Source organism: Pituophis catenifer, unplaced genomic scaffold (assembly GCF_029215685.1).
Source record: "Pituophis catenifer annectens isolate HBS135680 unplaced genomic scaffold, rPitCat1.0.hap2 SCAF_13, whole genome shotgun sequence".
In the NCBI taxonomy this organism is placed as follows: Eukaryota; Metazoa; Chordata; class Lepidosauria; order Squamata; family Colubridae; genus Pituophis; species Pituophis catenifer.
Genome location: NW_027256893.1, coordinates 4,790,527 through 4,813,534, shown reverse-complemented (window position 1 = coordinate 4,813,534; position 23,008 = coordinate 4,790,527). Strand labels below are relative to the sequence as shown.

General features: G+C 43.8%; 1 protein-coding gene across 1 annotated transcript in view; it reads right to left on the bottom strand.

The window, feature by feature from the left end:
* DRC7 (dynein regulatory complex subunit 7) overlaps window positions 1–19,205 on the bottom strand; it is a 48,921-nt gene extending 29,716 nt beyond the window's left edge. The window contains 7 exon segments of the mRNA XM_070952979.1: window positions 865–1,083; window positions 2,463–2,588; window positions 2,590–2,622; window positions 8,689–8,883; window positions 10,328–10,453; window positions 15,173–15,347; window positions 19,060–19,205. Of these exon segments, the coding sequence (XP_070809080.1) occupies window positions 865–1,083; window positions 2,463–2,588; window positions 2,590–2,622; window positions 8,689–8,883; window positions 10,328–10,453; window positions 15,173–15,347; window positions 19,060–19,202 (1,017 nt within the window). The 5' untranslated portion in view covers window positions 19,203–19,205.
* Between the last annotated feature and the right edge of the window lie 3,803 nt (window positions 19,206–23,008).

The following is a 23,008-nucleotide window of genomic DNA, read 5'->3' as shown; positions in this document are numbered from 1 at the left end:
GACAAGCTGCACTATAAAGCAATATCTCTGTACCAGTGGTGAAATGTAAAATTTGTTACTACCGGTTATGTGGGCGTGGCTTTGTGGTTGTGGGGTAATGTGACTGGGTGGGTGTGGCCAACTTTTTTTTTTTATTTTAAAAGCATTTTTTTCTACAACCTTAAGAGGTTGCAGAAAAAAATGCTTTTAAAAGCCTCTGACGATCAGGCAACTCAGCTGGGATCACCAGAGGCTTTTAAAGGCTTTTTTTTTTCCTACAACCTCTTCCGCCGAAGAGGTTGCAGAAAAAAATGCTTTTAAAAGCCTCTGACGATCCCAGCTGAGCCGCACGATCATCATAGGCTTTTTTTTTTACTTTTAAAAGCATTTTTTCAGCCGAAGAAGTTGTAGAAAAAATGCTTTTAAAAGTAAAAAAAAAAAGCCTCTGATGATCGCACGGCTCAGCTGGGCATGGGGAGTGGGGGCAGGGATTTTTGCTACCGGTTCTCAGGACTACCCACCACCATCGCTACCAGATCGGGCAATCCGTCCGAACCGGAAGCATTTCACCCCTGCTCTGTACCCATTTTCTCTGCAGCTGCCTGCAAAGCAAACCGCTTTGCTTTGGGGAATAAATATTTCTCTTTCCCTCACAGCTGTCTGGATGTCGTTTTTATTTATTCTTGCGCAACCCCGGCTCAAGTTGCAACCACCAAATTATTCTTCGGACAGTCTCCTGCCTTGAGCAGGGAGTTGGACTAGAAGACGTCCAAGGCCCCTTCCAGCCTTAGAATTCTGTGTTCCGGGTTCTAATCTAGGGCTTGCAATTGAAAAAGAAACTCGAGATTCTTCCAGGAATCTAGGAAGGGCCAGCCAGGCTCTTACCCTGCAACCATTCCAGCAATCCTGCATGTTGATCCAATAATTCCGATGGTTCCACAGACTCTCGATACCCAGGAAGTGATCGTCAACGGTGCTGTAGCTTTTTCCAGTAAAAGGGTCAATAAAAAAACTTTCAGGCACTTCCCGCTTGCCGGAGAGAACAAGCACCCAGGCGTGGACACGGAGACCCTGAAGACGGTCCGGTACTGGCTTCTCTTCCAGCTGCAGCGGAGAGAGAGAACAGAACAGAATAGCAGAGTTGGAAGGGACCTTAGAGGTCATCTAGTCCAACCCCCTACTTATTGTATGTTTTAGCCTCCAGTCCCCTAATCATCCTATTTGCATTTTTTTACATTGCGGAGAGGGAGGGAGGGAGGGAGGGAAGGAAGGAAGGAAGGAAGGAAGGAAGGAAGGAAGGAAGGAAGGAAGGAAGGAAGGAAGGAAGGAGAGAGGGAAGAAGGGAGAGAGAGGAAGGAAGGAAGAAAGGAAGGAAGGAGGGAGGAAGGCAGGGAGGGATAGAGAAGGGGAGGGAGAGAGGGAAGGAGGAAGAGATAGGAAGGAAGGAAGGAAGGAAGGAAGGAGGGAAAGAGGGAGGAAGAGGGGAGGGAAAGAGAAGGGGAAGGAGGGAGAGAGAGGGAGGGAGAGAGGGAAGGAGGGAGAGACAGGAAAGAAGGAAGGCGGGAAAGAGGGAGGGAGAGGAGGAGGGAGAGAGAAGGGGAAGGAGGGAGAGTGAATGGGGGGAGGGGGAGAGAGAGAAAGAGAGAGAGGGAGGGGAGGGGAGGAAAGGAAGGAAGGAAGGAAGGAGAGAGAGAGGGAAGGAGGGGGGAGAGAGGAAGGAAGGAAGGAGTGAGGGAGGGGGAGGAGGGAGGGAGACAGAAGGGGGAGGGAGAGAGGGAAGGAGGGGAGAGTGAGAGGGGGGAGGAAGGGTGGGAGAGAGAGAGAAAGGGAGGGAGGGAGGAATGGAGGGGCAGGTCTCCCAGCAAGTTCCAAGCAGTGAATTTGTCCTTTCTTTAATGATTCCATCCCACCATTTCTTTGATATTAGTGAAACTCTTGTCCCTCAGCGAGTTGACCGCAGCAAGTTGGGTGTAGCTAGTTGGCCATGGTGAGTCGTCTGGGGTGACTTGTCATAGACCTGCATGATTCATGACATCTTTAGTGGCCTGGACCAGTATTTTAAAATTAACTGGCTAAACTCTCACGGATTCCAGCAAAATCCCATGGAAATCCTGATATTTCACACGATCTTGCAAAGTTACAAATTTCTCCCGTGAGAGAGAAGCACAAAATCTTTTTTTTAAAAAAAAAAATACTCAAAAGAAGCATCACACATCTTTGGGCAATGGTGTCCGGAGGTTAAACTCCTGGAAGCTGGTCCAAGATCAAGGTAGCAGGTCTTCAGGGAAGGTTTTATTAGTGCTAATATGGGTCAAACACAGAACCAGAGAAACTGAAATGGGAATCTCTGAATGACCTGCAATGCTTCTAACCAGGTTTCTCCAGGGCTGAGCTGTCACCTGTCTCTTGGAGCTCTTGATGCCTTCCCACAAACACTCAAGTCAGGCCACCCCAGACCCACAAATCTCTTCTGAACAACGTACGGCTTTCTTCTCTTCTTCCTCCTTCTGCTTCTTCTCTTCTGCAGCCTGTTCTTTAGCCTGTTGCTTTTCTTCCTGGTGTAACTCATACTTGCTCCGCAGGTCGCGCGGGGGCTTGATGGCGTATTTTCTTAGCCTTCTCCTTCTTCTCTTCAACTTGGACCTGTGGCCAAAAACAATCCCCCCCCCCTTTTTTAATCCAAACTTTGACAATTATTCACCTCAGCCACACCCCCACCCCCGCAAAAGAAAATCTGCTTATGGTCAGGAGACTGCGGGTGAAGCCCAAATGCTTTTAATTGTGCAAAAGGAAGGATGGGTTCTGCCCCAGCTACGGACCCCAAAGAACGCAGCACACACAAAGTCTGTACAAACCTTAGTTTACTAAATTAAATCAGTCTTTTTCAAACAAAGGCAGTTAATAAACTTTCTTAACAGCCTACAAGAATCCAAAGAATAAATAATCGTAATCTTACTATGGTTGGCAGAAAGCCCAGAAGCAATTTGCAGAGAACTAAGATCAAGACGCGAAGGAGAATGAACTTAAGTTGTTCCCTGCAAATTGCTTCAGTTGGCGTTCCTCCTTAAATAAGCTAAGGGAGTGGCCAATTAGCCCCAAGTCTTACTCTCGAGGAGACCTCCTCCTGAGGAGCCACTCCTGCCTTTTGACAGCTCTGCGTGCCCGTGCATCGAGAAGAGGCTCCTCCTCTTCGTCCTCTTCACTTATGGGAGCTTCTGGAGGTTCTGAAGGCCCTGGCTGAATCCCCGCCTCTGGCACCACATCTTCTCCAGCCTCCTCATTGTCCGACTCGAGTGCCAGCTGCACAGGCTGCTGGCACAGCACCACACCAGCCTCCTTGCTGTCGGAATCAGCTACTAGCTACACAGGCCGCTGACGGGCCACAACAGGATGTGGCACAGTGATAAGTTGCTACCGGTTCACACCAGATCAGGTGAATCGGTAGCGGTGGCAGGGGGAGGCTCCGCCCACCAGCCCAAACGCTCCTGTGCACGCGCAGAAACTTCTGTGTATGTGCAGAAGTGCTGCGCACACGCGCGCAAGCGAACCGGTAGCAATGGGATTTGGAACCCGCCCCTAATGTGGCATATTCTGCTCTTGGCCATCATCTCAGAGACGGCAGAGGGATTGCCCCAAACCTCTTGGACTTGGTCACTGAGTTGATTCTTTTTTTTCTACCTTTGTATAAGTAGTCCTCACTTAACAACCAGACATTTTCACAGTTACGATGGCCAGGGAATGGGTACTTTACGACCCATAAAGCATGCTCAGGTGTTGTAAATGGTTAGGCCAGCCCCCACAGGCACGTAACCATACGTTAGGCAGACCAGCTTCATGATCCATGAATGACCACAATTCACTAAATGTTTTGCTGGTTTCCAGCAATAATTCCTTCCTTCCTTCCTTCCTTCCTTCCTTCCTTCCTTCCTTCCTTCCTTCCTTCCTTCCCTCTTTCCTTCCTTCCTTCCTCCCTCCTTTCCTTCTTTCCTTCCTGTCCATCTCCCTTCTTTCCTTCTTTCCTTCCTTCCTCCCTCCCTCCTTTCCTTCCTTCCTTCTTTCCTTCTTTCCTTCCTTCTTTCCTTCCTTCCCATCTCCTTTCCTTCCTTCTTTCCTTCCTTCCTTTCTCCCTCCTTTCCTTCCTTCCTTCTTTCTTTCTTTCCTCCCTCCCTCCCTCCTTTCCTTCCTTCCTTCCCATCTCTTTTCCTTCCTTCTTCCTTTCCTTCCTTCCTCCCTCCCTCCTTTCCTTCTTTCCCTTCTTCTTTCCTTCCTGTCCATCTCCCTTCCTTCCTTCGTTCTTTCCTTCCTTCCTTCCTCCCTCCCTCCCTCTTTTCCTTCCTTCCTTCTTTCCTTCCTTTCCATCTCCCTTCCTTCCTTCCTCTCTCCCACCTTCTTCTCTTTCTTTCTTTCTTTCTTTCTCTCTCTCTCTCTCTCTCACTCACTTTCTCCTTCTCTCTTCCTTCCTTTCTCAATAGTCTAAGTCACTGTTTCTCAAACTTGACAAAATTGAAGTTGTGTGGACTTCAAGTCCCAGGATACCTACACATCTTCAGCTTGCCAAAGTTGAGAAACACTGATATGTTTCTGATATCACTGATACGGTTGTTGCGAAGGTTGTTGAGAGTGTGGTAGCACAACAGCTTCCCCGGTACCTGGATGAAACTGTCTATCTAGACCCGCTCCAGTCCGGCTTCCGACCTGGGCACAGCACGAAAACGGCATTGGTCGCGTTGGTGGATGATCTCTGGAGGGCTCGGGATAGGGGTTGCTCCTCTATCCTGGTCCTGTTAGACCTCTCAGCAGCTTTTGATACCATCGACCATGGTATCATGTTGCACCGGTTGGCGGGGTTGGGGGTGGGGGGCACCGTTCTGCGGTGGTTCTCCTCCTACCTCTCTGACCGGTCGCAATCTGTGTTGACGGGGGGGCAGCGGTCGACCCCGAGGCACCTTGCTTGTGGGGTGCCACAAGGGTCGGTCCTCTCGCCCCTTCTGTTCAACATTTATGTAAAGCCGCTGGGTGAGATCATCTGTGGCTTCGGGGTGGAGTTCCATCAGTACGCTGATGACACCCAGCTGTACATCTCCACCCCAGGCCACCCCAACGATGCCCTTGAAGTGATGTCCCAGTGCCTGGAGGCCGTGCGGGCCTGGATGGGGAGAAACAGGCTCCGACTCAACCCCTCCAAGACCGAGTGGCTGTGGCTTCCAGCGTCCCGATATAGCCAGCTGACGCCATCGCTGGCTATTGGGGGCGAATCACTCGCCCCCACGGAGAGGGCTCGCAACTTGGGCGTCCTCCTGGACGCACGGCTGTCTTTAGAAGATCATTTGACGGCCGTGGCCAGGGGGGCTTTTTATCAGGTTCGCCTGATACGCCAGTTGCGCCCCTTTCTAGATCGGGACTCTCTACGCACAGTCACTCAGGCACTAGTCACTTCCCGCCTGGACTACTGCAACGCTCTCTACATGGGGCTCCCCCTGGGGTGCACCCGGAGGCTCCAGCTGGTCCAGAATGCGGCCCGCGCGGGGGATTATGGGGGCGACGAGGCGCTCCCATGTGACACCTCTCCTGCGCGAGCTGCACTGGCTCCCGGTGGTCTTCCGGGTGCGCTTCAAGGTGTTGGTGACCACCTTTAAAGCGCTCCATGGCTTAGGGCCGGGGTACTTACGAGACCGCCTACTGCCACCAATAGCCTCCCACCGGCCAGTACGCTCGCACAGAGTGGGCCTCCTCAGGGTGCCGTCCGCCAGACAATGTCGGCTGGCGACCCCCAGGGGGAGAGCCTTCTCTGTGACGGCGCCCACCCTCTGGAATAACCTTCCCCCGGAGTTACGTATAATAACAGACCTCCGGATTTTTCGTCGGGCCCTGAAAACTTATTTATTTCAACTAGCTGGGCTGGCTTGAGCTAAATTTTAAATTGGTTTTAAATTGGGTTGTTTTAATTTACGGCCAGAATATGTAATTATTTTAATACTGTTTTTTAAATTTTGTATGCTTTGTTTTTACTTAGGCTGTGCACCGCCCTGAGTCCTATTTGGAGAAGGGCGGTATAGAAATTTAAACAAATAAATAAATAAAATAAATGTATTATCTAAAATTAAAGTGTTAATAACCTTTAATGAACTGATTCTATTAATTAACTGCATCATGTTGTATTAATCAAAGACCACTGTATCAAAACAATACAAAGCATTCTCTAAATGACACAACAATAAAAAAAGGACTATAAACTATCCTCAGTGATACTGTTCAATCACAATATGTACGGAGACTTTGAAAAGAAAAAAATGACATTATCTTTCTTTTACACCCTGCAAATCAAAACAATGCTGCCCTCTAGAACGGTGTTTCTCAACCTTGGTAGCTTGAAGATGGGTGGACTTCAACTCCCAGAATCCCCCATCCCTCCCTCCCTCCCTCCCTCCCTTCTTTCTTTCCTTCCTTCCTCCTTTCCTTCCTTCCCATCTCCCTTCCTTCTTTCCTCTCTCCCTCTTCTTTCTTTCTTTCTTTCTTTCTTTCTTTCTTTCTTTCTTTCTTTCCTTTCTTTCTCTCTCTCTCCTTACTTCCTTCCCATCTTCCTTCCTTCCTTCCGCCTTCTCTCTCTCTCTCTCTCTCTCTCTCTCTCTTTCTTTTCTTTCTTTCCACCCATCTTCAAGCTACCAAGGTTGAGAAACACTGCTCTCGAGGGCTCTGCAGGCAGTGGGTGCCAAAGTCACAAATTGACTTGTGAGGACAATTTTTGGGTGGGGGAGGGGCTGGAAATTAACTTTTGAAGAAAGGAAGTGTGTGGCCATGGGCTGGGGAATAATGCAGAGCTCACACGCAGGGCTGGGAGTTCCTGTTTCTTCTTGGGTTCTTTTGGGATTGGTGGTGGTGGTGGGGAATTCGGTGGGGTTTTCTGTGATTTCTAAATGATGTTGAATTGCGTTTCTGAATTGCACTGCACTTTTGCTGCACTTCCACTTCTGACTGCAGGCTGGGAGGGGGTCAGTAATAATTTTGCCCACTGTATGACCTTTCTTGCCACAGTTGTTACGCAAATCAGTGCAGTTGGTAAGTTAGCAACACGGTTGTTAAGTGAATGTGCCTTCCCCATGGACTTTGCATGTCAGAAGGTCACAAAAGGATGACCCTGGGATCAGGGGTGAAATCCGGCAGGTTCTGACAGGTTCTGGAGAACCGGTAGCGGAAATTTTGAGTAGTTCGGAGAACCGGCAAATACCACCTCTGGCTGGCCCCAGGAGTGGGGTGGGAATGGGGATTTTGCAATATCCTTTCCCCAGGAATGGGGAGGGAATGGAGATTTTGCAGTATCCTTCCCATGGAGTGGGGTAGGAATGGGGATTTTGCAGTATCCTTCCCCCCAGGAGTGGGGAGGGAATGGAGATTGTGCAGTATCCTTCCCCTGGAGTGGGGAGGGAATGGAGATTTTGCAGTATCCTTCCCTTGGAGTGGGGAGGGAATGGGGATTTTGCAATATCCTTTCCCTGGAGTGGGGAGGGAATGGGGATTTTGCTGTATCCTTTCCCTGGAGTGGGGTGGGAATGGGGAATTTGCAGTATCCTTCCCCTGAAGTGGGGAACTTGAATTTCACCACTGCCTGGGATGCTGCAACCATCATAAATATGAACCAATTTCCAAGCATCCAAATTTTGATCACATGATTATGGGGATGTTGCAACCATTGTATGAAAAATTGTCTTTTTTCAGTGATATTGTGACTTTGAATGGCTGTAAGTTGAGAACTACCTGTATTTAGCTTGGTGTTTCTCAGTCTTGGGAACCATGCTGGCTGGGGAATTCTGGAGCTGAATTCCACATATCTTAATAGTCCCAGGTTTGAGAAACACTGTTTTAGCACTTCAGCATTAGACAAAAAGCTTTTGCCTTTTAATAGAACGTGTTAACCTAACTGGACTATTCCTGATTTTGGGGAGATTTAAAACTAAAGTACAAAGTCAGTCTTAGCTGTCCACTCGTTATTCTCTCTCTTTCTCTCTTTTCTATCTTTTAAAATTTATTTGTTAAATTTTATTAATCCCACTTTGTTCTTTCTTATAAGTAAGTCAAGGCAGCGAAGATACCTAATATAGATATCTAATATAATGTAGGCTGGCGACCCCCAGGGGGAGGGCCTTCTCTGTGGGGGCACCTACCCTCTGGAATCAGCTGCCCCTAGAGATAAGGAGAATCCAAGATCTCGGTGCCTTCCGCCGTGCCCTTAAAACTTTCTTTTTTCAGCAAGCTGGGCTGGCTTAACATATTTTTTAACATATTTTTAATTTTTTAATTGGTTTGTTATCTTAAATTGGGGCCAAATTAATATATATCCTTTTAATTGTTTTTTAATGTTTGTATTGTATGTTTTTATCTGGCTGTACACCGCCCTGAGTGCCTCGGGAGAAGGTGTGGTATATAACTTCGAAATAAAATAAATAAATCAATAAAATAATATTCCTTCTTCCTCTTATTTTTCCCCACAACAACCACTTTCTGAGGTAAATTGGGCTGAAAGAGAGGTAAATTGGGCCCAGCCAGCCTTCATGTCTAAAGTGGGACTAGAATTCACTATCTCCTGGTGATTGTCCCAAAGAATAACCAGCTTGTCTAAGGCAGGACTGGAACTTACCATCACCTGGTTTCTATTTTGGCGCGTTAACCAATAGGCCAAACTGCCTCTGGATCCCACTCAAGTCCCGTTCTCACCTCTTCCGGCTTCTGTAAGAGCGGGCACTCTTCCTTGGACTCATCCATCATGCAGATGTCCTTGGTGGCATAACCGTTCACGCAATAGGCATCATAGCCAGCCCCAATTAGCAGAGAGCATAAAAGGATGCTAAAATCAAAACAGTTTCCTTGCTGGTACCTCAAGATGGTTGTTGGTGAACATAAGTAGCAGGGCTGGAGAGAGAAAACACATATCCTTCAACCTGCTGTGATTTTTAATCTTTTTATTGCAACTTTAGTTCTTTGCGTTGTCTATTTTTATTATTGACTAGCTGGACACCCGTGCTTCGCTATGAAACTATGTGCTCGGGCTTGATCAATTGACACTTGCAGCCTGAAACTTAATGTAGAATGTGTAACTCCGTAGCATCAGTGTGTGTTAATATAATGCAACTGGCAGTTGGAACAGAGGGGGAGGGGGGTAGAATGTCCCAGCCCCCAACATCCATCGGTATTCATCTGGCTAGCATCCTGTCAGTGTGTGAGAGAGTTGAGGGGTGTTTGGAAACTCAAAGAGTATTTGCTGTGTGAGCAAGGAGGAGACAGGAAGGAGGCTAGGTGTGGCTTAGCTCAGCTGTTCTGTAGTAAAGCTGCTTGCTGTTGTGAAAGTAAAGCTGAGAGTGAAACTCCTCTCCTCTGCTTGTGTTTTGCATTTGGAACAGATTTCTTTTCAGCTGGGGAGGGGGAGTAGAACTCCTTAGCATCAGAGCGTGTTAATAATAATATAGGAAATACTAATGCTCTGATGGTCATTTTGAAAAATCCTTTCTAGATTCCACCTAGAATCCAAGAGGAACATACATGGCAAATTTCAAATTTGTAGGCTTTATGGTTCTGGAGATTTCGTGATTAATGCATGAGTGGTTTTCGCTTTTATATATATATATATATATATATATATATATATATATATATATATATATATATATATATATTGCTATTGATTTCACTGTGTATGTTTTACACCTTTATGCTTCAGTAAATATTTTGATATACTGTTTTTACTCATAGTTTATTTAGTTCAATAAATATACAACTTTAGTTCATGAAATATGCAACAAAAATTAAACACCCAAGTCTACAAAATATATCAGTCAATAAATGTAACTGATTGACCGATTGATTATATGCCATGAATTCAGTGTCTATGGAGATTCTCAGTCATCCAGATCATGGTTGTCTTAAAGATGCTTTTTCAAGAGGCAACTGGACTTCCTTGGTTTTTCTTTGGAGACGTTTCACTACTCATCCAAGTAACTGAAGAAGCTTCTTGGATGAGAAGTGAACCGTCTTCAAGGAAAAACCAAGGAAGTCCAGTTGCCTCTTGAAAAAGCACCTTTGGGACATGCATTCAATGTCAACTTGTAGCAACCACATAGATGGACCTTCTCCAAGACAGTGTCCTTAACCTGGTCTTTCAGATCTTCCAATGATGTAGCCATTGGCACTGTACTTGTGCTAGTAGGTGTGAAAGGCCTTTGACCAGGGGGTTAGGATACACTGAAGAGGGAGCTTGCCTTAGGCCATCTTTAGCACCATATCTACATGGCTTTGAGGTCTTCTTTGCATCAGCTCCCCATGGGACCTTCAGATCACCCATGCAGGTCCTATTTCTTACCGGTGCTAGTGGAGAAGGAAGAGGCTCCATGTTGAGATAATCAGAAACAAAACGGGCAGCACTATCCCAGTTGTATAACTCTGAGTAAGGGAGCAGAGTTGGCCGGACCGTTGTGCTTACAAATTTCTGCAACAAAAAAAGCCGTTGGGTTATTTTTACAAGCAAAGCAAATGTAAATCAACCAATCGGGACTCTAAACTCATCAGAAATATAATCCCATGTCAATGGAGTTGGGATTTGAACTCAGAAAGTCAATTTGGTCTAGAGGTAAAGGCTAGAAATCAGGAAATTGTGAGTTCTAGAGTGGCTTTAGGCACCAAAACCCAGCTTGGGGATTTTGACCCAATCACCAGGAGATGGTGAGTTCTAGTCTGCCTTAGCCATGAAAGCTGGCTGAGTGACTTTAGGCCGATCACCAGGAGATGGTGAGTTCCAGTCCTTTCTTAGGCATGAAAGCCAGCTGGGTGACTATGAACCAATCACCAGATTGTGCGTTCTAGTCCCACCTTAAGCATGAAATCCAGATGGGTGATTTTGAGCCAAGTCCTTCTCCCTCAGCCCAACTTACCTTACAGGGTTGTGGGGAAAATAAGAGGAAAAAGGAGTGTTGTGTGTGTTTGCGCCTAGAGTTATTTATAAAAATAATAAAGGTGTGATAAAGAACATTTTTTTAAAATGTTGTAAAAGCTCTAGCATTTCCATATTATGCATCAAAACATTCTCAGATATGACACAAACTCTTCATGGTTAAAAAAATAAAGGCTTCCAAAATATCAACCTAAACCCTGAAAAAAAAGGTTTGGTAAAATTAATGTTGTTGTTGTTGTTTTTTTAATCTTTTTCAAAATGGGTTGTATTACCGGTAACCATTATCATCTCACAATCTGATCACATGCTCTGTCATTTAAAAAAAATAAACATTTTTCTAAAAAAAAAAAAAAAAAAATCTGTTTCAATTTGTTCATTTCCTGTGAGTTTCTAGATAAGCCCATTTTTGTAGGTCCTGTTTTTGTAGGTCAGAATAACATTCTAGATACTCCCGCAAAATAATTGAGCTTATTTTATTTTTTTAAAAAAAAACAACAACTCACGGCATGTGAAAGTTATATTTTTAAAAAGAGGTTGGCCAGCTGCTGTTTGCTCTTTGCTCGCTCCACGCAAAAGGCCGAGCAGTTTTTGCAAATGACATGCAGAAGTTCATCCCGGGAAGGAATGTACAGATTTGTCTGCTTATCCTGATCAGATAATGCCAAGAGAGGAACTTTGTAGGCAACTTTTACACCATTACAATTTTGCAGCTGGGAAGTCACCCGCTTCGCCGACAGATAAGCAAATATAAAAGTTGTCCTTTCAAAGATTCAACAACATTCTACTTTAAAAAAAAACAACTTCAAAGAGAACTTTACAAATAAGGATGTGGAGGACAAGCAGCAAAAGATTGTGGTATTTATTATAAACATACTCTTTTCCCCCCCCTGCAATTTCCTGGGAAAATCACCTTAGAGAATTCCAGGAAATTCAGTTCTTGGATTTGCTTCATTAAAAATCCTCTGCATTTTTAACAAGCTGGCTGTAAAAGTTTGTTCTCCTCTATTTTTGTTAAAAGCTGATCAAGAAGCAAAAAAAAAAAAAAAAATGGGTGTCACAGCGAGATGGGGAAGTAACAGCTTTGAAAATAGCTAAATTGTGGGTACTGGATAGTGGTTTCCCTCAAAATGGGTGTGCCTCCCTTACTTCCCAAGTCTAATTCTGGTGACACCACTAATTGGTCTCTAAGAAAATGAGTAATAAGGACAAATTATGGACAGAAAAGAAAGTTGTGGCTTGTGCTTTGGTCAAGGGGAAAAATTGGCCATAATCAACTGGTTGAATAGCTATTTCTTCTCCATGGAAATTACTCTGAGATTTCACACAAGTCTAACACTAGGGTGACATGACAGCAGTCTTCCAATATTTGAGGGGCTGCAACAGAGAAGAGAGGGTCAACTTATTCTCCAGAGCACCTGAAGGCAGGACAAGAAATAACAGATGGAAACATCAAGGAGAAACTCAAATGTGCTTTTTCTTTCTTCAGAAGGCAACTGGACAGTTTTTTCTTGAGCTTTCTAAGTTTTTAAGAAGAGATTAGACAACCATTTGCCTGAAATTGTATAGGGTCTCCTGCCTGAGTAGGGGGCTGGACTAAAAGACCTCCAAGGTCTCGTCTCTTCTCTTCTCTTCTCTTCTCTTCTCTTCTCTTCTCTTCTCTTCTCTTCTCTTCTCTTCTCTTCTCTTCTCTTCTCTTCTCTTCTCTTCTCTTCTCTTCTCTTCTCTCCTCTCCTCTCCTCTCCTCTCCTCTCCTCTCCTCTCCTCTCCTCTCCTCTCCTCTCCTCTCCTCTCCTCTCCTCTCCTCTCCTCTCTTCTCTTCTCTTCTCTTCTCTTCTCTTCTCTTCTCTTCTCCTCTCCTCTCCTCTCCTCTCCTCTCCTCTCCTCTCCTCTCCTCTCCTCTCCTCTCCTCTCCTCTCCTCTCCTCTCTTCTCTTCTCTTCTCTTCTCTTCCCTCCCCTCCCCTCCCCTCCACCCCATTCTATTCTATTCTATTCTATTCTATTCTATTCTATTCTATTCTATTCTATTCTATTCTATTCTATTCTATTCTATTCTATTCTATTCTATTCTATTCTATTCTATTCTATTCTATTCTATTCTATTCTGAAGAAAACATTTTGCTTTTCATCCAAGAAGCTTCATCAGTTCTGAGAGTGGGGCGATAGAATAATAGGTGCTGAAGAGGTTAGAAGAAGAAGCAGTTTCAAGAAGATTCCACAAGCAATTGCACCCTGATTCAGGTGACCCTGAGGGCACAAATAAACCCCACGTGACCTTAAGAATTCCCAGGGAGAGTGCTAATGACCAGATGACTGCAAAGAAATATAATCCTTCCATTTCTCCCACCCCACACATGCACACACCCCATCCTATCAGAACCTCTCCATCTATCCTCCCCATTATCAGAACCGATGAAGCTTCTTGGATGAGAAGCAAAATGATTCCTTCTTTCTCAGAAAAAAAAAAAAACAGTTCAGGTGCCTTTTGAAGAAGAAAAAAACCTTTGAAGCTATGATAACCTGGATGATTGAGAGACCCAACCTAGAACTAAGGAGAAATTTTCTAACAGTGAGAAAAAATATTCAGTGGATGAGAAGTTCAGAAATGGTGGGTTCTCCATCACTGGAGGTTTTAAAGAAGAGACTGGACAATCATTGGTCTAGAATGGAATAGGGTCTGTGTTATCTTATTATAACCATTTCTAGCAGACCATTCTTAGCTGTTCATCAAACTGCAGTTTCCAGATTTAACAGATTAATAGAGTTGGAAGGGATCTTGTAGGTCATCTAGTCCAACCCCCTGCCCAAATAGGAGACCCTACACCATTTCTGACAGATGGCAGTCCAATCTCTTCTTGAAGGCCTCCAGTGATGAAGCTCCCACAACTTCCAAAGGCAACGTCTGTTCCATTGGTTGATGGTTCTCACTGTCAGAAAGTTCCTCCTTATTTCCAGGTTGAATCTCTCCTTGATCAGTTTCCATCCATTATTATTCCTTGTCTGGCCTTCAGGTGCTTTGGAGAATAGCTTGACCCCCCTCGTCTCTGTGGCAGCCCCTCAAATATTAGAAGACTGCTATCATTTCTCCCCTGGTCCTTCTCTTCTCTTCGCTAGACTAGCCATGCCCAGTTCCTGCAACCGTTCATCTTATCTTTTAGCCTCCAGTCCCCTAATCATCCTGGTTGCTCTTCTCTGCACTCTTTCTAGAGTCTCAACATCCTTTTTATACCATGTTTCCCCCAAAATAAGACCCTGTCTTATATTTTTTTGAACTCTGAAATAAGCGCTTGGCCTTATTGCCATGCCCTCAAAAGCCCAATTGGGCTTATTATCAGGGGATGTCTTATTTTGGGGGAAACAGGGTATCTATCTATCTATATAGTATCTATCTATCTACCTACCTACCTACCTACCTACTGTGTTTCCCCGAAAATTAAAACCCTGTCTTATATTTTTTTGAACTCTGAAATAAGCGCTTGGCCTTATTTCTGTGCGCTCAAAAGCCCAATTGGGCTTATAATCAGGGGATGTCTTATTTTGGGGGAAACAGGGTATCTATCTATCTATCTATCTATCTATCTATCTATCTATCTATCTACCTACCTACCTACCTACCATGTTTCCCCGAAAATAAGACCCTGTCTTATATTTTTTTGAACCCTGAAATAAGCACTTGGCCTTATTGCCATGAGCTCAAAAGCCCGATTGGGCTTATTTTCAGGGGATGTCTTATTTGGGGGGAAACGGTATCTATCTATCTATATAGTGTCTGTCTATCTATCTATCTATCTATCTATCTATCTATCTATCTACCTACCTACCTACTGTGTTTCCCCGAAAATAAGACCCTGTCTTATATTTTTTTGAACTCTGAAATAAGCGCTTGGCCTTATTGCCGTGCGCTCAAAAGCCCAATTAGGCTTATTATCAGGGGATGTCTTATTTTGGGGGAAACAGGGTATCTATCTATCTATATAGTATCTGTCTATCTACCTACCTACCTACTTACCTACCATGTTTCCCCGAAAATAAAACCCTGTCTTATATTTGTTTGAACCCTGAAATAAGCACTTGGCCTTATTGCCATGTGCTCAAAAGCCCGATTGGGCTTACTATCAGGGGATGTCTTATTTTGGGGGAAACAGGGTAGTGTGGTAAACTAAAACTGGATGTAGTATTCCAGGTGTGATCTTATTAAGGCTTTATAGATTCTTGGGGCAACTTGGAAGTTCCTTTTTAGAACTCTTTGCCCAACTTACTTCCACGTTACATTCGTTGATTGGGTGAAGGAAGAGGGGTACACGGTCTGGGCAAAGGTGTGCGTATTGCCGATGAAAATTGTCAGCTACTTGCAGAAGCAACTGTTCCTTGGGCGTGTTGGTTTTGTAGGACTCCGGCAAGTGGGCTGTGTCAATCTTGCTCCAGTCAAATTCACTATATGCAGGAAGGACAAAGAAGGAAATACAGTTAGTTCTCCACTTACAACAGTTCACTGAGGGACCATTCAAAGTTACAATGGCATTGGGAAAAAAAGAGACTTATGACCATTTTTCACACTTACGACCATTGCAGCATCCTCAGTCAAATGATCAAAATTTGGATGCTTGGCAACTGACTCATATTTATGACAGTTGCAATATCCCGGGGTCACGTGATCCCCTTTTGTGACCTTGGGGAAGGTCACAAAAGGGAGTCCATGAGGAAGCCAGGTTCACTTAACAACCTTGCTACTCACTTAACAACTGCAACTATTCACTTTTCAACTGTGACTAGAAAGGTCATAAAATGGGGCAAAACCAGGGGTGAAATGCTCCCGGTTCGGACTGGATCCGGTAGCGATAGAGGCGGGTGGTTCAGAGAACCGGTAGCAAAAATCCCTGCCCCCCTCAGTGCCCAGCTGAGCCGTGCAATCATCAGAGGCTTTTTAAAATTATTTTTAAAAGCATTTTTTTTACAACCTCTTTGGTCGAAAAAATGCTTTTAAAAGTAAAGTAAAAAAAAAAAAGCCTCTAATGATTGTGGGGCTCAGCTGGGATCGTCAGAGGCTTTTAAAAGCATTTTTTTCTACCTCTTCGGCCAAAGAGATTGTAGAAAAAAATGCTTTTAAAAGACTCTGACGATCCCAGCTGAGTTGCCTGATCGGCAGAGCCTTTTTAAAAGCATTTTTTTTACAACCTCTTCGGCCGAAGAGGTTGTAGAAAAAATGGTTTTAAAAGTTGGCCACGCCCACCCAGTCACATTACACCCCCCCCCACCAAGCCACGCCCACAGAACCGGTAGTAACAAATTTTACATTTCACCACTGGGCAAAACGCACTTAACAAATGTCTCGCTTAACAACATAAATTTTGGGCTCCAACTGGGGTCGTAAATTGAGGATTACCTGTACTGATACCTAGCCATGTGCTGAGATTTCAGGGAATAACTTGCTGACTTTTAGGAGACTAAAAGTGACGTCTGATTTCTTTTATTTAAGCTAGAAACAGAACTCTCTCTGAGCACCTACAACAGTATATTTTTAAAGTTCCTACAGCATAAGAACGGAGAACTTCAGCTAAGGGCTTTTCCCAGCTATCACGTTAAAACAACCTTCACCCATCCTCGAGTCAGCAGAAAACAGCTGGCATGAGATAGGCTTCCCCTTGGCCCATCGCTCTCCTGCCTCACTGGCTTCTGTTCCCATGTAGCCCTGACTTCCAAAATAAACTGGTGATAACACTTCAGAGATTTCACCCACCTCGAGGCTGCCAGGGGATGATTTCAGAAGAAAGCGAAAAGCAATTTAGCACAATTCCCAGGCTGTCTCACTTGTGGGAGAAACAAGATGTTACCGAGTCATATTTCTGCCATGGTTCGGTGCACATGAACAAGACTGCTGAATCTATGTGAAAGTTTAAATTCCTAATTTTGGGAAGAATGGCATCATTTTGGGGTGAAATCCAGCAGGTTCCGACAGGTTCTAGAGAACCGGTAGCGGAAATTTTGAGCAGTTCGGAGAACTGGCAAATTACCACCTCTGGCTGGCCCCAGAGTGGGGTGGGAGTGGAGATTTTGCAATATCCTTCCCCCAGGAGAGGGGAGGGGATGGGGATTTTGCAGTATCCTTCCCCTGGAGTGGGGTGGGAATGGAGATTTTGCAATATCCTTCCCTTGCCACGCCCACCAAGCCAGACCACACCCATCAAGCCGCGCCCACAGAACCAGTCGTAAAAAAAATTGGATTTCACCACTGGATTTGATCCTAGAGAAAATATTGTAACTGGAGCTAAGTACACTTTCATAGTACACTTTCTGATGGTTAATTGAACTAAAATTCCTGAGACATTGGACACATCGGATCATAAACGAACTCCCAGTCTTGTTTTTTTTTTTGGCCAATAAACAAAACTAAAATATGGCTAATTCAGATGATCCTTGACTTACAAAGTTACAACAGCACTGAAAAAAGCAATTAATGAGCGTTTTGCACAATTATGACTATTGCAGCATCCCCATAGCCATGGGATCAAAATTCAGATGCTTGGCAACTGGTTCAGGGCTGAAATGCTCCCAGTTCAGACCGGATCTCCCAATCCGGTAGCAATGGCAGTGGGTGGTTCAGAGAACCAGTAGCAAAAATCCCTGCCCCCACTCCATGCCCAGGTGAGCCGTGCAATCATTGGAAGCTTTTTTTCTTTTAAATGCCTCTGACGATCCAAGCTGAGTTGCCTGATCGGCAGAGGCATTTAAAAGAAAAAAAGTCTCCGTCGATAAGGCAACTCAGCTGGGATCGTCAAAACCTTTTGAAAGCATTTTTTTACAACCTCTTCACCGAAAAGATTGTAGAAAAAATGGTTTTAAAAGTTTTTAAAAAATGGCCATGCCCAACCAGTCACATTACCCACGACGACTACCAAGCCACACCCACAGAACCGGTAGTAACAAATTTTAGATTTCACCACTGAACTGGTTCATAGTTACGACGGATGCTGGGGTCACGTCCCTTTTGCGACCTTCTTAAAAACAAAGTCAAGGGGGAAGCTAGATTCACTTAACAACTGTGTTATTAACTTAACAAATGCAGTGAATCACTTAACAATTGTTTGCAAGAAAAGTCACAAAATGGGGCTAATTCACTTAACAAACGTTTGCTTAGCAACAGAAATGTTGAGCTCACTTATGGTTGTAAATCAAAGACTACCTGTAGTTAATTAATTGAGATAGTTTTTAAGAGGTGAGTGAGACAGGAGGTAACTGCACCCATCTTTGATTTGGATAGATATCCGTGTTTCCACAAGATGGTTAACCAAGATCAACCATTTAGCATATTTTCAATGTGTTAATAAATTTCATCATGGATTTTCCAGCATACTATATAACATGGATTTTCACAACAAGCCAATACATTTCAATTTAGATTTTCACAATACAATTTCAGTGTCAATTTTAATCTAATTTAATACATTTTAACATAGATTTTCATCCTGTGCTAATAAATTTCAATGTGAATTTTCACAATGGGATAATAAATTTCATCATGGATTTTCCCACCATGCTACTACATGGATTTTCACAACACGCTAATACATTTCAATGTAGATTTTCACAATATGTTATAAATTTCAGTGTCAATTTTAACCTGGTTTAATACATTTAATACATTTCAACATAGATTTTCATACTGTGCTTATAAATTTCAGTGGGCATTTTCACAATAGGCTAATCAATTTCACATTGTGAAATTTCAGGCCATTTAGTAGGCTTAGGCTTAGGGTACAAGTTATTGTGAGAACCCAGAAAGTGGGTCAATACGGTAACTAACTTCCATGCCCCAAAGTAAGTTAGATTTTTTTTTTAATTTTTTAATTTGATTTATATGCCGCCCTTCTCCAGAAACTCAGGGCGGCTTACAATGCGCTAAGCAATAGCCTTCATCCTTTTGTATCTTTATACAAAGTCAGCTTATTGCCCCCACAAACTGGGTCCTCAATTTACCTACCTTAGAAAGGATGGAAGGCTGAGTCAACCTTGAGCCTTGGAGAGATTCGAACCTGCAGTAATTGCAGGCAGCTGGTCTTAATAACCAGCTTAATAACAGGGTGCCTTAGACCAATGTACTACCAAGGCTCTTGGTAGTAAGATAGTAAGGTAGTAAGATATTGCTTACCATACAGTTTTAGGAACATGGACTTTGATCCGTGACAGCTGCTTCTCCAGGTCTTGGACTTCGTTAGTGAGCTTTGATGAGCTTCGCAATTCTTTCTCACCTCCGGTTGGGGGAGATCCAGATTTTTCCTCTCGGCCCTGCATCTTGCTGTTCGCAACAGCACAGGTTATCTGAAAAAACCTGGGTGACAAAGTCATAGAAAGCAAAATGACACATACAGGACAAAAGATGTCACCCGCTCTCTGGATATATTGTTCATCTATGTCAGGGGTGGGGAACAATGGCCCTTTTATGACTTATGGACTTCAACAATGAGCCTTGGTAGTACAGTGGTCTAAAGCACCCCTGTTATTAAGACCAGCTGTCTGCAATTACTGCAGGTTCGAATCTCGCCAGGCTCAAGGTTGACTCAGCCTTCCATCCTTTCAAAAGTAGGTGAAATGAGGACCCAGATTGTGGGGGCAATAAGCTGACTTTGTATAAATATACAAAAGGATGAAGGCTATTGCTTAGCACATTGTAAGCCGCCCTGAGTCTCCGGAGAAGGGCGGCATATAAATCAAATTAAAAAAAAACAAAACTCCCAGAATTCCTGAGCCAGCATGGTATTTGATGGTATGGCATCAGTATTTGAGGGGCTGCCACAAAGAAGAGAGGATCAAATTTTTCTCCAAAGCACCAGAGGGCAGGAGAAGAAAGAATGGTTGGAAACTGATCAAAGAGAGAAGCAACCTGGAATGAAGGAGAAACTTCCTAACAGTGAGGACAATTAACCAGTGGGACAGCTTGCCACCAGAAATCATGGGCACTCCATCACTGGAGGTTTTTAAGAAGAGACTAGACAGCCACTTATCTGAAATGGTATAGTTCTTCTGCTGGACTAGAAGACCTCCAAGGTCCCTTCCTGTTCTGTTCTGTTCTGTTCTGTTCTGTTCTGTTCTACTCTTATTTCTATTCTATTCTATATTCTATTCATTGCTGTTCTGTTCTGTTTTGTTCTGTATGTGATGGGCCTTATCTTTAAAGGCCCAGTTATTTTTGGAACCAGGTTTCCAAGGCAGCACTCAATATTTGAAAAACCTGGGATTTACTGCTGAATCTTCAAAAGTCTTATCTCGCAGATGAATTATTTGAAGTTATTTTGATGCATTCTACTCAACCAATCCTAGAAAGAAAAGGATGTAGGATGGTGGGATGTGATTCCTAAGCCTTTTAGGATCAAATGGGATAAATAATAAAAAAATCTACAGAAAGTAGATATGCTGGTAGTCCTCAATTTACAACAGTTCATTTAGTGACCATTTGAATTTACAACAGCACTGAAAAAGATGACTTATGATCGCTTTTCACACTTACAACTGCTATAGCAACCCCGTAGTCACATGATCAAAATTCAGACGCTTGGCAACTGATTCATATTTATGACGGTTGCAGTGTCCTGGGGTTATGTGATCCACTTTTACGACCTTCAGACAGATTTTACAGATTAACAGAGTTGGACGGGACCTTGTAGGCCCAGCAGACCAGTGGTGGGTTGCTACCGGTTCACCCCAGGTCGGACGAACCCGTAGCAGCAGTGGCGAGAGGCTCCGCCCACCTGCCCGGACCCTTCTGCACATGAGCGAACCGTTAGCAACGGGTTTTGAAACCTGCCCCTGTAGCAGACCCTACACCATTTCTGACAGAGGACAGTCCTTGAAAGCTTCCAGTGATGAAGCTCCCACAACTTCCGAAGGCAACTTCTGTTCCATGGGTTGATTGTTTTCACTGTCAGAAAATTTCTCCTTGTTTCCAGGTTGAATCTCTCCTTGTTGAGTTTCCATCCATTATTCCTTGTTTGGTCTTCAGGTGCCTTGGAAAATAAGCTGATCCCCCTACCCTCTGTGGCAGCTCCTCAAATATTGAAAAGACTATCCTGTCTCCCCTGGTCCTTCTCTTCACTAGACTAGCCATGCCCAGTTCCTGCAACCGTCCATCTTATCTTTTAGCCTCCAGTCCCCTCATCTTCTTGGTTGCTCTTCTCTGCACTCTTTCTAGAGTCTCCACATCTTTTTTATAGTGTGGTGACCCAAACTGGATGCAGTACTCTAGGTGTGGCCTTACTAAGGCTTTACAGAGTGGTATTAGTACCTCCCTTGATCTTGATTGTATCCCTCTGTTAATGCAGTTTAGGATTGCATTGGCTTTTTTGGCTGCCGCTACACACTGCTGGCTCCTATTTAACTGGTTGTCCACTAAGACTCCCAAGATCCCTTTCACACTTACTGCTCTTAAGCAAAGTTAATGGGGAAGTCAGTGGGGAAGCCAGATTTGCTTAGCAACTATGTGACTAACTTAAGGACCACAGTGATTACAACTGGGGTAAGGAAGGTCATAAAATGGGGTAAAATTCACTCAACAACTGGTTGAGTAACGCTGGTTCAACGTAACCGACTTGTTCCCATGTTGTGGAAATGAACATTTTTCAGGAATTTAGCTCTATGCTCTGGGATGAAAGTTGACTCTCCAAAAACTTCTGAGAAGCATTCCACCATCCCTCTCTCAGTAACGGTTGTGGTCCAAACCTTGAAGCTAATTGTTTGTTTTTTTTCCTAAGTACAAATCAGGATGAATAACCGTCAATGTGTTTGCCTTATCTCTATCTCCACGCATCCCCCTTCTTCCGCCGTGTCCTTCTTAAACAAGGAATTCCAAGGAGGGTTGTAAACAGCAAAGCAGAAATATATAAAATAAAGGGCTGGCAACATTACAACAGGTCAAGCTGTTCTCCCCCAATCCTCCCTCCCTCCTGATTTTGTCCCTTTCCTTCTGAGAAGATAGAAAGAAGGAGACCAGCCTTCAAGCTCATCCTTGATCGAGCATTATTTACGGCAAAAATATGGACCGTTATTCCGGAAGATTATTTTAAGATTAGATATCTGTAATCACCATTGTGGTCATGTTTGTCAGTTAAGCCCTGCTAAGGAAATAATATGACAGGCTAAAAAGAGAGAGAGGAAAAATTGTGTGTTTTTTTAAAAATTTCCTCTATCAGAGATTTAAAACTCCCGAGATCACAGGCATTTTCAGCTCAATAAATTATTATTTCCACTTCCCATTTTTCAGTTGGTTTGTTTTCTGTTCTTTTGGTTGAGAAATGAAGGTTTTCTAGCAACCGAAGTACAAAGTTTTCTTCCAGCTTTCCAGCGTTTTTGGCTAACAAATAGAACAGACTCTAAGCTGAATGACAGAGAGGAAAAAAAAACACTACCAGGAGAAAATGATGGAAAGTGAGAGTAAAGTTATTTTCAAAGCAAAACCGAAGTCTGGGCTTAAGACCCAGCAAGTAGCAAAAAGCATTCCCTTAAAAATAAATTAGCGCAAAGAGAAGGTTGCAATATTTCTAGCAGGGTGTTTTTTTCCCCAAGCTTCTAAACTTTGGAAAAGTTGAAAGTATATCAATGCTTCCATGCCTGCATCTAACAAAGCAATGATAGTTAAAGGCATGTGAATTGCACTAGCAGTTGTCCTTCGCTCCTCCATGTTTATTTGACCTTAAAAGAGCTTGTTCCTTTTCTAAATTCACACTATGGATGGGTCACCCTTCCCTCCTACTGACCTCCAAGTCTCTGCTCTTTCCTGCAAGATCTGTTGATCTCCGTCTCCATGACAACCAGCTTCCGGAAGCAGAGGCCTCTGGGAGTGGTAGTTTGCTCCTTTGCTTCAACCAGCTTAAAGTTGCTCCAGCTGGGGAAACAGGGATATTAAGAAGCAAAGATAGGCAAACGGAATGAAATTTCTGGCGGATTTCTAAGAGAACGGCCCAGCACTTCCTCTGCAATAACGATCAATAACAGTCACCTGTTTGTTTGGTTTTAATTTTCGGATTTTTCCCCTCATCCTTTTTATATCATCAATAGAAAAATAATTGTTATGGCAAACAAGCTTCAATCATAAGTCAATATATAGT